Raw genomic sequence first — 12,259 nt, forward strand, 5'->3', positions numbered from 1 at the left:
TTCGTGGGCTGGCTTCAGCCCTTCCATTTAACGGCTGCATTTTATTGAGAGCAGCACTCCTTCAGTTAGGATCAAGGACGGCAGCCACGGTTTACATCTGTTGGAGGTTATTTTCAGGCTCATTCAGCTGCACAGAGAAAGCTCCATCAGGGCAGTTTGCTTCATGTAGGTTGTGTTTCTGCTCGTGAAAATGCAGCAGCTTTGTGCTTTGTTCCTTAGCTGACTTGAGCTTGACGGATACATCACTAGTAGGACCGGCATACCCGCGGCTTCAAATTCTAGCACTTATTTTAGGGCGAAATGGGAGCTTTTAACTATTTTAAATATACCTTAAGCATTATAGAGACATTCTAAGCTCTCTTGAGTTGTTACGTCCAAGGCTTTCACGCCTGGCTTGACAACCTCTGGGCATAGACTAAAGGGAGAGGAGGGGAGAAGGCAGGGCTCATGAGTCCCTTCTGCTGCTGGAGAAGTTGGGCTGTGCTCCTGGTCCAGCCCCTTCCAGAAGGCCAAGGAAGCCTCCGTTGGCACTGGGGCCCTGCTGCGCACAAACAGCTGTTGTTGCTGAAGGTATCAAAAGTCCTACGAGAAGAGCCTTGTTAAACTATAAACCTAAACTTTGTCCTCCATGGTGCAGGTCAAAGTACCTAGTAAGTATCTAAGGTATGTGCCAAAAGTGCTGTTAAACACCTCATATAACCAGCCATTCATTTTCCTTTTCATGGAACTTTTTATTATGCTTTAACTCTCTTATAGTTGTAGAATGACATGTGAAAGCTGAATACCTCACCTATCCAAGCTTTAGTTACAACGCTGTTTTGACACCAGAGATTAAAAGAACAAAATGCATCTCACACATCTCTTAAAAGACATCTTGTATGAGGTGAATATTAAAAGACTGTATCACACACTTCCAAAAAAACCTGCTGTAAATGGGTAAATGTGAATGTTTTCTGTGATTAAAGTGCCCCAAATTAACTTTTGAAATGAAGAATACATCTGAAAGTTTATTTTTATTTTTAAATACATTTCCTCTACGAAAATACAGCCAAGCAATATTTTTAATTAATATAATCTGATAAAAAAAGATTCTGAATTTCTCAATTTGTAATACTACTGGGCATAGTTAGTAAGAAGGAAGGTAACAAAGTAATTGTTGCTGGAAAGTATTTAAAACACGAAAGGCATCAGCAAGCAAATCTTCCTCCTCCAGAGTTTTTTTTGTGGAGTTGCATCCAGGAGGCAGATTCTGCACTCCAGCCAAACGATTTGAGGCTGGAGCCAGCAGCCCTCAGTGATACAGGGGCTGCCCCATCACCACAGAGGCAGGAGAAAAGGTGTGTAGGCAGTGAAAGGGCAAAGACTCACTTTTATTACACCTTTTATGATAATTATTGTAAGCCTCAATGGAAATTATCTCTCTTACAATGAATTGTGGGTAATAAACAACCGTAATATTTGAGAGACCTCTTTTTTCTCCCTTGCTGCACTTGCCCCCAGGGTTACCTGAAGCACAGCTGGCACAGCTTTCACACTTTGGCATAAGCAAATACCAAAATGCAGTAGCCATTCCCGTACTGTGGTGCAGTTACGGCAAGACGCTCTCAGTGCTCTGCTGCAGCAGCAGTGGCCGCTTTTGGCTTTGGCCAAACAAATAATTTGGAATTGACACAACACGAGGAATGTAGACCAAGGGACAGACAGAACAGAGTATAACCTCTAACTGCTGAAAAACAATCTGCTGGAATTGTCTCATCATTACTATCTCTCATCATCCAGCAATGAAATAACCATTCAGATACTTCAAGTGTTATGTAGAGTTAAAAGATATTTTCTGTTTCATTTTGCATTGTGTTTCACTGTTACTATTGATTTAAAAATCTAGTTTTAATTACAAATGATGCATATCTGTAGAATAGCTTCTTGATCGTCACCAAGGTTTCTGTGAAGACAAAAGCACAGACTTTCACTACAAAGACGCCCAAGAGTTCGCAGGGTATTAATCTGTGCTTTTCTCTGAGTGATCTCAGTGCCTTTCAAATAAATCTTTAAGCTCTGTAGCCTCTCCGGTTCCTTCTGCATTGATTTTAACACAAAGACAATAAAGCTGCTTTATTACAGAACCACCCATAAGAAAAATATTATTAATAATAAAATCACTGTTTGAATACAGCTTTAATACAAAAAGTTTTCTACATTAGTCAAGTGAATGGATGACGGTAAAAGCAGTTGAGATGGTTTTTTTCCGTTTCAGCCTTAAGATTCTGATCTGGTTGCAGCTGTGTGGTAGGCGACAATCCTCCTGGCAGTCCCTCACATCCAGGGTTCCCATCCCTCCCAGACTCTGCCAAGAACATTGGGGTCTGTCGCTTGATCAATCAGGCATCTCACTTGGGTCTCTTCTGAAAGTCTGTCCTCTGGCTCTTTGGCTCTGATATTATGGTCAGCGTTACCACGAGCCACAGCTGCAAAATCATTATAAGAAGGCGACTTCTCGTGGCCCAGGCGTAGTTCATCACTAAAATGGAGAATGGAAAAACAAACTCTTACTAAAAGAAACAAGCAGAAAATCATAGATGGATTTTTCAGTATGAAACAATACTTGAACACAATTCATGCAGCTTTATTTTTCAAGATGTGGAAACCGTTCAATAGCTGTAGAAGGCTTGGCCAGAGAAGAATGATGATTTTAGGTGTCTTAACTGCTTTACTAGTGAATATTTAGCAAGAATATTTCAATCTTGTCAAAGGCCTCTTAACTGAAAGAAGGATGCAGCAGTTCGCATCCAAGCTGGTTTAACTTCTTACCTGCCCTGCTGATCTGTGTCTGCAAGAAGTATTTTGCTGCCTTTTGCAGTTCAGCCCTGACCACAAAAGGGAATCCTCCCAAGTGCTGCACTTTTCACTATTTGTATGGTTTTAAACCAGGCTTGCTTTCTTGGCCTTTTTTTTATCCTTGATTAATCCAAAATGTCTTTTTAAAGGAGGATGGAAGGGATTAATTGTACTTTAACTGAGCTTCAAAGATATTCTGGCTTGAGCCAGACTTGACTAGTCTGACATAAATAACCTGAGAATGCCATCAGATTTGAATTTGATGCTTTTGGGAAGCAGCTTACCTCCATGCCTCCCATACAGCTGGTTCAGGTTCTATTTCAAGCCACTACCCAGCAGCAGCATGTCAATTTAAATACTATCCCTAGCCTAAAAGCTGTGGAGACAAATGACAGCAGTCTGAGGACTGAGAAGCTGAGCAGGCTTACAGGGTGGGGATGTGTGTGCTGCCAGGAACAGTAAAACTGCTCAAAAGGCCTTAGCTGGAGCAAGAACACTCATGGGGAGATAGCTGGTGTTTTGGCTGGCAGGGTGATTCAGACACAGCTTTCGTGGACCGAAAGGATTCTGACAGAAGGTTTGTTGAAATTTTGCCCTGTCTGCCTCTTCTCTTTTCCTAGCTACCATTCTATCTGAAGGGAGCAAAGTCTGACACAGGAGACGGCCAAAGCTCTTAGTGGTGTTGTTCAAAGCACAAGGGGAGCATCTTACCAAGTGATTCTTGCTGGATTGGCACCTGTAAGTTTTCTTTTGACAAAGCTGACTTTTTGCAGGGGATACCAATTCACTTCAGATGTGTTTATTTCCTTAATCCATGTGCCTCCTTTTTTCAGCTGCCTTTGTTCAAAGTTCTAAAGAGAAAACAGATTTGCCCCATTTACCATAAATCACATACTTAAGATCCTTAAGCCACCACATTATATCAAGTCAAGTCAGTAACTCTTAACTGCAGATGCAACAGAGGACAAAGCAGTGAGAACTCACCTACCTGTAATATAAAATTTAATTTACAGCTGGAGTTACTGAAGTGCAACTAGTTTCAGATTTTTAACTCTGTAATTATTAGTTTGATATATACAGTGCTGTTCTGTAAATTTAAGAGGCTCAGTGCAAAACACTGAAAATATTTTTGCTGCTGCTGCCAATGCAACCAAGAGGTATTCACATTTTTAGGATTACAAGGCAGATAAAGAACAGTGCACTGATAACGCTACTATTCTTTGTCCGTCAATACAAAATTCTGTCATTTTAAATCCTTTATGTTCAGTTTCTCTGAAAACTCATCAAAAAAAAAAAGAAAGATAAAAGGAGCACTTAAGAGTGAGCATCAAGAGATACTGTTTGATCAGTTCTGTCCTTATTACAATTCAAGAATTTTCACATAAAGAAAAAAAGAGAAAAAAAATCCCACCTTCCAGTCCAAAGAGGGCTCTTTTACAAATACATCCATTGTGCTGATGAGGAGCTCGGGATCCGAACGATAGGCCCTTAGAGCATGCACCATCACGCTGTAAATGAGACCCCACTCTTTCACTGGCATCATCAGGTTAACAAACTGGCGAGTCAGGCGAAAAGGCATCAACTCTGGCACGCCTAAAAACTAGCCAAGGGGAAGGACAGTCAAAAGAAAACAAAAATTAAGAAGCCTTGAAACAGATGGATTAGAAATAAATATTTTGTTCTTTTTAAGCCTTGGAGCACTCTTTGTCACTTAACTGAAAATAACATGCAACATGGTAGAACAAGACCAAGTTGACATCAAAGCTCTAGTCACGAATATTCAGTGACAGCAGTTGAAAGTGTGGCTGTATTATACAAAGCATCACCATACAGACGCTGTGAAACTCTTGTCTGAGAATATCTGGAAACAAATATTTTATTCTATTAACTAGAAATAACTTGTAAAGATTATTTTGCATCAGAACAATGGCAAATAAGAAGCATCAAATTTAGTATTGAGAATACACATGTACTGCACATAATAAATGCACAAGCTGTAAAAGACTAATTAGAAAACAAATACCTGTGTTGCTGAGCCAAATGCATATCCGAAGTCTATTCCCACCATGCCACCTGTCTCCTTGTTAATCATGAAGTTGGACAGATGCCTGTCTCCAATACCAAGTATCCAGTGGCTGATGCACATTAGTGCATGAGAGCTTGCAAAATGGGACCGCAGAGACAGGAAAGCTTCAGGAGATGTACTCATTTTCACAAAGGCTCGCCTTAACAAAACAGAAGTCACTTGTGGCACACACGTAAAGTACCAACATTTGTTTCACAATGTGCAGTCATTAACAGTGCACTTACCGCAGCAGGTCTTCTGGAACACTGCTTTCCCTACTTTTGAAAGACATAACTGTTTCTTTACGGCTAGCGTTTCTGCAAATTAATGGAAGAATTATGTTAACTACTGAAATAACAGCCCACTGGACATTAAAAGTTAAGATGTTTACATGACTGCATTAGAACACTTTGCTTACCCCAGCTAACAGTACAGCAAGCCACACAGAGAGCTTGCCCAAACTTTTTAATCTGAATTTAAAAATACACCCCCTTCTCTTTTTTTTTTTCCAAAAAGTTTTTTCCATGACTCACATTTCTTAACACAAAATGGCACGTAGTTTTGTCTGGTTTCACCCAAATTAAGCAGACAGGTTAAGTTTTAATACAGCAATTGTGCTGTGCTCTTCTTGGCTGGATAGTCTCTTCCAGGCAGAGAAACTGAGGCCCAAACACAATCTCTCAGCAGCACACAGAGGTTATATTTACGCTAGACAGTAGTGCAGCACAAGGAGAGGCAACAGAACTAAATAACTGGGCTGAGGACATCCATGCTGTACATGTTCAGGGAGGGAGGGAGACCGCTCTGGCCTAGCCTACGTCTGATCCTGGAAACTGAATGATCATGAGCAGCTAGTATGTGCTGGGAGCTCTCCTTCCAGTCTAGTTTCGTCTGAAAGGAGCCAGGCACAGCTATGCGATGCAAGCCAACCTGAGGTAAGTGGGGGTGACTGGGAGTTTAATTCAAAAGCACATTCCAAATCTGAATAAAAATATTGATGTAGACCCAGATAAACGAGTTAAAGTTTTTCCTTAAGACGCAAGATGCTTTTAAGCAAGCAGGTTATGAGCTGACCAGAAATCACTTCCCCCCAGTACAGTGCTAGATTCAGGCAGGTGCAGAAATCCTTTTGAGACAATGTTTAAGCTGGGACTCAAACCATCAGATCTTCTTACGCTCTCAGTGAATCACAATTACTTTCTCTGTCCAACATCAGCAGGTGGCCTGGCTCAGAGGCAGCCTACCTATCCGCATAATTGGGAACAAGACATCTAGAAAATAAAGTTGAACAGGAGTATCTGCTTCTAGATGCTTCCTTAAGAAAGTCAGCAAGCTTCTGGAAACATTCCTGTGCGCTGATGGGATTTTGGCAGTATTAAACTCCTCCTGCAGAGCACCTCCAGTAACAAAAAGCAGTAAAATGGGCAAATATTGTAAGTAGCCAGCATATTATAATGCAAATCATATTTTTCCAGGAATTTCTAGAGTGTGCATACACACACAGTTGTAATTTCTGTATTTCATATGCAGTTCTCTCAAAACCTACCTGTACATAACATGGTATCGAGAGATGCCTTGCGCTTCCCCACCCATCTTGGACAGCCACTCAGAATAGGTAGCACGAGGTCCTTTTTTGCTAGGGACAAAAGAAAGGGCTGATTATTTTCCTCTGTCATCTTACCACTCTGTCCTTGAATATCTGGGGGCTGAGTCTGTGCACTATGATCTGCAAGACTTTTAAGCACAGAAGGCATCAGGAAGCTACAGCCTACATTAATTTTAGCCTTGTTACAGAAATAAAGTTAATGCAGTCAGTACATGTGCTGATCCATTCATCTCCCTCCTCCCAGCTTTGGAGGCACTTCAGTCATATTTGAGAGAAGATTAGACATCTCAAAAGTGTTAATTTGTCAATAGGTACTGTGAAAATTAGATGCTACCTTGAGAAGAAGGGCCCCAAATAATTTCTCCATGAAAGGAAAGGTATTTTTAACAGTCTTGTAGCCATTTGAGAGGCATTATGTAGCCTGCCACAGTACAAGCTGCCCTTTGTTCATCCAAACAGGCAGAGAACACAGGAAGGCATTCCGTTACCTCTTCAATACGTATAGGAGGGGAAGAATGGGGGCTTAGGCTTGAAGTATTAATTCATAAGAAGCCAGTCTTCATTAGATGCATTATTTATAGAATAATTTTACATTTTTCTCCCCGTCTTAACTAAAGACATTAAACTTCTGTTCCAGAGAGGCAGCAGCTTAGCAGAGCCTCCATCTTTTCTCCTCCTTCCAAAGCACGTTCTGAGATACTAGAGAACCTTTCTATATAGGCTGTGGATGTGGTCTTCCTGGACTTCAGCAAAGCCTTTGACACAGTTTCTCACAGCATTCTGCTTTGGAAACTGTCAGCCTCTGGCCTGGGCAGGCGCACACTCTCCTGGGTGGAAAACTGGTTGGATGGCCGGGCCCAGAGAGTGGTCGTAAATGGCGTTTACTCCGGCTGGAGGCCAGTTACAAGTGGGGTTCCCCAGGGCTCAGTGCTGGGTCCAGCCCTGTTCAATGTCTTTATCAATGACCTGGATGAAGGCATTGAGTGCACCCTTAGCAAGTTTGCAGACGACACTAAGCTGCGTGGAAGTGTTGATCTGCTGGAGGGTCGGGAGGTTCTGCAAAGGGATCTGAACAGGCTGGACTGCTGGGCAGAGTCCAATGGCATGAGGTTCAACAAGGCCAAGTGCCGGGTCCTGCACTTGGGGCACAACAACCCTGTGCAGTGCTACAGACTGGGAGAAGTCTGTCTAGAAAGCTGCCTGGAGGAGAGGGACCTGGGGGTGTTGGTTGACAGCCGACTGAACATGAACCAGCAGTGTGCCCAGGTGGCCAAGAAGGCCAATGGCATCTTGGCTTGTATCAGAAACGGCGTGACCAGCAGGTCCAGGGAGGTTATTCTCCCTCTGTACTCAGCACTGGTGAGACCGCTCCTCGAATCCTGTGTTCATTTCTGGGCCCCTCGCCACAAGAAGGATGTTGAGGCCCAGGAGCGAGTCCAGAGAAGAGCAACGAAGCTGGTGAGGGGGCTGGAGAACAGGCCTTATGAGGAACGGCTGAGAGAGCTGGGGTTGTTTAGCCTCGAGAAGAGGAGGCTGAGGGGAGACCTCATTGTTCTCCACAACTACCTGAAATGAGGTTGTGGAGAGGAGGGTGCTGGCCTCTTCTCCCAAGTGACAGGTGACAGGACAAGAGGGAATGGCCTCAAGCTCCGCCAGGGGAAGTTTAGGCTGAACATTAAGAAAAAAAATTTCATGGATAGGGTCATTGGGCACTGGAACAGGCTGCCCAGGGAGATGGTTGATTCACCTTCCCTGGAGGTGTTTAAGGGACCGCTGGACAAGGTGCTGAGGGGCATGGTTTAGTGTTTGATAGGAATGGGTGGACTCGATGATCTGGTGGGTCTCTTCCAGCCTGGTGATTCTATGGTTTAGTGGCAGACAAGAATGGTTGGACTTGATGATCCAAGAGGTCTTTTCCAACCTGGTGATTCTATGATTGTATGATTTAGAAATACTTCTCATTTATAGATGCTGTAGCCCATCACTTCGGGACAAAGAAAAGGATTTCAAAACTTCAGAAAGTTATTTCCCTCACCCCAACAAAAATATTGCCAGAGAGGATTTCAGCGTTATCCTTTGCAAGTGCTGTCTTTCAACCATGGCTCAGTATAAAGTGTCTTAAAATTGACTTTATCCAACAAAACACAGGAAAATATTTAAAGTATATATACAACAATAAAATAAAGCTCTTTTTTTGATAAATCATTAACTGCTTTTAGAAAGACACTGATGTTCTACATTTAGTATACCAAGAATTCTCTCCTTTACAAGGTGGTTCCATTCGATTCCTTCTCCACTTGCCCAGTCATTGAACTGAGACCCATATAATACCACTGGCATTCACAGAAGTGAACCATACAGCAGGAATAGAAGAACTGTAGCAGTTTGACTGCTCACAAATCAAATAACTATAGAAACAAAGACTCTTAGGAGTTTAACCTCCATGCTCCAACCTGCCCCATAAACAGGAGAGCTAGTAAAAATAAATGGTGACTGCAACACTTTGACAAAGTGAAACAGATTATGTGCTAGGAACAACACTGGTAAACGAATTTCTAAATTCCATCATAGAAACAGTCTGAAATGCTAGGATTAAATCAATTTTACAAATATTCATCCCCCAATTGCAATCAAGAAGAAGGCTAGTTTATTCAACCGCAACATTTGTGCAGAGTCAGAAAGAGTGTTCTGTTACAGTTGTGTTTTGTGTATCTGCTGCAAACCTCCCCCGTCACTGACTCACTACTGAAAGCAGTTCTGAATAGCTCCATTTCTGCTCTGCTTCCCTCCCCTCGGCTCCCACCCCCCTCACTGACCTATGTCCATTTCCTGCTTGATTAAATCAAGCGATCAAAATCCTTTCTCCTTGTAAAAATCAATGTGCTGATAAGGAAATGGTGATGATAATGACGTCACACATGATTATAAGCCTCTTGTTTAAACAGGCTGGGTGGGGGATATTCCAGGTACAATGGTACTCATTAAACAAACAACTACCAATTACTAATTTGGGTCAGGAAGTATAAACTGCCTCCTTGCTTATAGGTTCTTTTATTTCTTTCTTTAAAATAAAAAAGAAAACACTGCTGAAAGATTGTTGCTATCAAAAGCCCTATTAGTAGAGGTTTAGAGCAAACAGATTATTAGAGCAAACAGATAAACCAAGCATTACCTGTTATAATTGATGTCTTCCTCTTCAGACATGCTATTCTTAAGGAATTCTTTTAAAGTACAAGTATTTTCCAGCCACTTGATGAGTCCCAGTCTGGAACAAAAGAAATCAGAGATGTGAACAAGTAGCTCAGAGTTGAACTTTAGAGAACACCACAATGAGAAGAAACATGTTCTACTGCCTGCTAAAAGAAGACTGGGAGCTACCAATCTAAGTATACTCTGAAAAACAGTTTCCAGACAAAACTATTTCAATGTTGTTTGAAAGGAAAACAAAAATAAAAATTAAGAACCAAAACATTCTGAACCATAATCTGGCACACAGAAATCTCACTTTCCAATATCCCAACAGTAATAAATGTTAATATAAGGATTTCTGTCTCTTCAAGATAAGCTCCTACCTTGTTGTCATGGGGATGACCTGGTAAGTTTTTAACTGCATATTCCTTTGGCTACATGTAGCATCTTGGGAAAGGATGATGTTCATTACATCAAACAGCTGCTCAATACGTTGGTCTTGTCGCAGGTCTTCACCACATTTGACAAGGAAAGGATACTCTTGCTCATCACTCCCTCGGATTGTTATACGTTTTGGTTTCCTCAAGGACTCCATTACACTTATCTTGGAAAAAGAGAAGAAAAAGCAAAATATTTGTGAAAGAAGACTTGGCCTTACAGAATCATCACTGAAATAACAGCATTATGCTCCCAACCATCCAACCATCAGCCATGTCCTGAAGTGCCAGGTCTAGAAGTTTTTTTGAACACCTCCAAGGACGGGGACTTCACCACTTCCTTGGACTGTTCCAGTACTTCTCCGCTGTTTCAGTAAAGAAATTTTTCCCAATATCCAATCTAAACCTCCCCTTATGCACCTTCAGGCCATTTCCTCTTGTCCTAAAATCAAGCATATCTGGCATTTCTAGATGGCATAACCAAGTTGTTCAGTTACCACTAGAAAAACAAAATACTTATTTCCTTGATGTGCTGCAAGATGCAACAACCTTGCTATTGTCAAATTCTTCAAATGGAGTATGGACTCATATTTAACCAAACAGGATTTTGACTCAAACTTGTAAACATACCCGTTCATCAAATCCAGAGATTTTTGTGTGGTACTCTGGCAGTGGTTTCCCTTTTCCATCATACTGACCTGAAGTGGTAGTGGGAAAAAAAAAAAAAAAAAGAAGAATGTTACATAAATTGATCTTAATATTTTTTGAAGTGTGTTTAAGAACAGAACACAACACACTTCCCAATATTTTCTTAAACTGGTATAATGATGACTATGAAGAAAACAATGCATAAAAATCCATCATGCATCATATGATTTTATCTGTGAGCTGCTAATATTCTTTCCTTCTTAACCAGTTAGAAATCCAGCTCCTAATGGTTTAAGAGGACACATCCTTTTTGAACTAGATATAAACACTTATAAGGTTTATATACCAGATTTCCTGATGTGAAAAAAATACTAAGTTCTTAGTAAGAGACATAATTCTAGATAAAATGTAAAGATTCAGAACCACACCTTCAGAACAGATTTAGAGATGATGAATGAACTGAGTTATTTAAGATGAAATCTACCTCCGCGTAAGGCCAGAAACTATGGCCATATAATCAAAATAAGGAAAGCTGAAGAGTAGCAACTCTTCTAAGGGATAGAAGAACTTACCAGGGACTTCTAGTTCATTCCTCAAGAACTCTACTTTGAATTCACTCATCCATGGTGAACACTCTTTCAAGTTTCCAGGTTCTTTATAGTTTTTGTTCATTTTTGAGAAGAGAGAAGCTGCAATCGCATCAAAGTCACGAGCCTTCATATCCAAAAGTTCTGAACCACCTTTTCCAAAATGATGGTCAAAGTCCTTCCCAAAAGCCTGAAGTTCATTTACAGAGAGGAATTCTGTCAACATAGTGCTAAGACCTCCCCTCATAAAGACCAAAATGGTACCTTCCCACCTACACATACAGCTTCATCTGAGCTCCTAAAATATATAAATCATCTTTCAACCCCAGTTCTTTTTTTTTCTCTGTTATTTCTAGTCCGTCAGAAACTTTTCACTGCCTGTTTGGTAGACCTACCAGCTATCATCAACAGAAATATCTACATTTCATCACCCCAGTGATATCAAAGATCTGTAGAATTAGATCACAAACTTTTTTGCCATATTAAAATCAAAGCTTTAAAATTCAAGATAGCAAATAATTAACAGCAAGATTTTTGCTTTTTAACTTATATTTGAAACAGTACATAAATAAGAGATACGAAGATTACAATCCTGAAGCACTCCACATATTAGAGCAATTTTATGTGTCAGTCAAGAGATACAAATTTTTTTTTTTTCCAGCGAGGATGCTATTAAGCACAGTTATCCTCACACATACTTTGTTTCTCCACTAATACTGCATCACGAAGGCAAAGAATCAAGTCCATACACCATCACCCTGATCCTCTTCTCCTGCAGCCGCTGGTGTGTGAAAGGAATACTGCTCTCCCCCTTCCCTTCAGAGGGGAAAAACCCTCACTTACCTCTCTTGCAGCATATCGCTTGCTCTTCTCTCCCTACTCTTAGTTCAAT

The 12,259-nt window shown here is 41.0% G+C and overlaps 1 protein-coding gene across 1 annotated transcript in view; it reads right to left on the reverse strand.

The window, feature by feature from the left end:
• Window positions 1–481: 481 nt before the first annotated feature.
• The window catches only part of PRKDC (protein kinase, DNA-activated, catalytic subunit), an 86,234-nt gene continuing 74,456 nt past the window's right edge, over window positions 482–12,259 (reverse strand). Inside the window, exons 77-86 of the mRNA XM_069854076.1 lie at window positions 11,353–11,557; window positions 10,763–10,830; window positions 10,079–10,299; window positions 9,679–9,771; window positions 6,447–6,536; window positions 5,146–5,217; window positions 4,859–5,060; window positions 4,247–4,435; window positions 3,547–3,686; window positions 482–2,518 (exon numbers count right to left, since the gene is read on the reverse strand). Coding sequence (XP_069710177.1) covers window positions 2,314–2,518; window positions 3,547–3,686; window positions 4,247–4,435; window positions 4,859–5,060; window positions 5,146–5,217; window positions 6,447–6,536; window positions 9,679–9,771; window positions 10,079–10,299; window positions 10,763–10,830; window positions 11,353–11,557 — 1,485 coding nt within the window. The 3' untranslated portion in view covers window positions 482–2,313. The remainder of the gene's footprint in view (window positions 2,519–3,546; window positions 3,687–4,246; window positions 4,436–4,858; window positions 5,061–5,145; window positions 5,218–6,446; window positions 6,537–9,678; window positions 9,772–10,078; window positions 10,300–10,762; window positions 10,831–11,352; window positions 11,558–12,259) is intronic.

The sequence above is a fragment of the Phaenicophaeus curvirostris genome, chromosome 3, assembly GCF_032191515.1.
Source record: "Phaenicophaeus curvirostris isolate KB17595 chromosome 3, BPBGC_Pcur_1.0, whole genome shotgun sequence".
Taxonomy (NCBI): domain Eukaryota; kingdom Metazoa; phylum Chordata; class Aves; order Cuculiformes; family Cuculidae; genus Phaenicophaeus; species Phaenicophaeus curvirostris.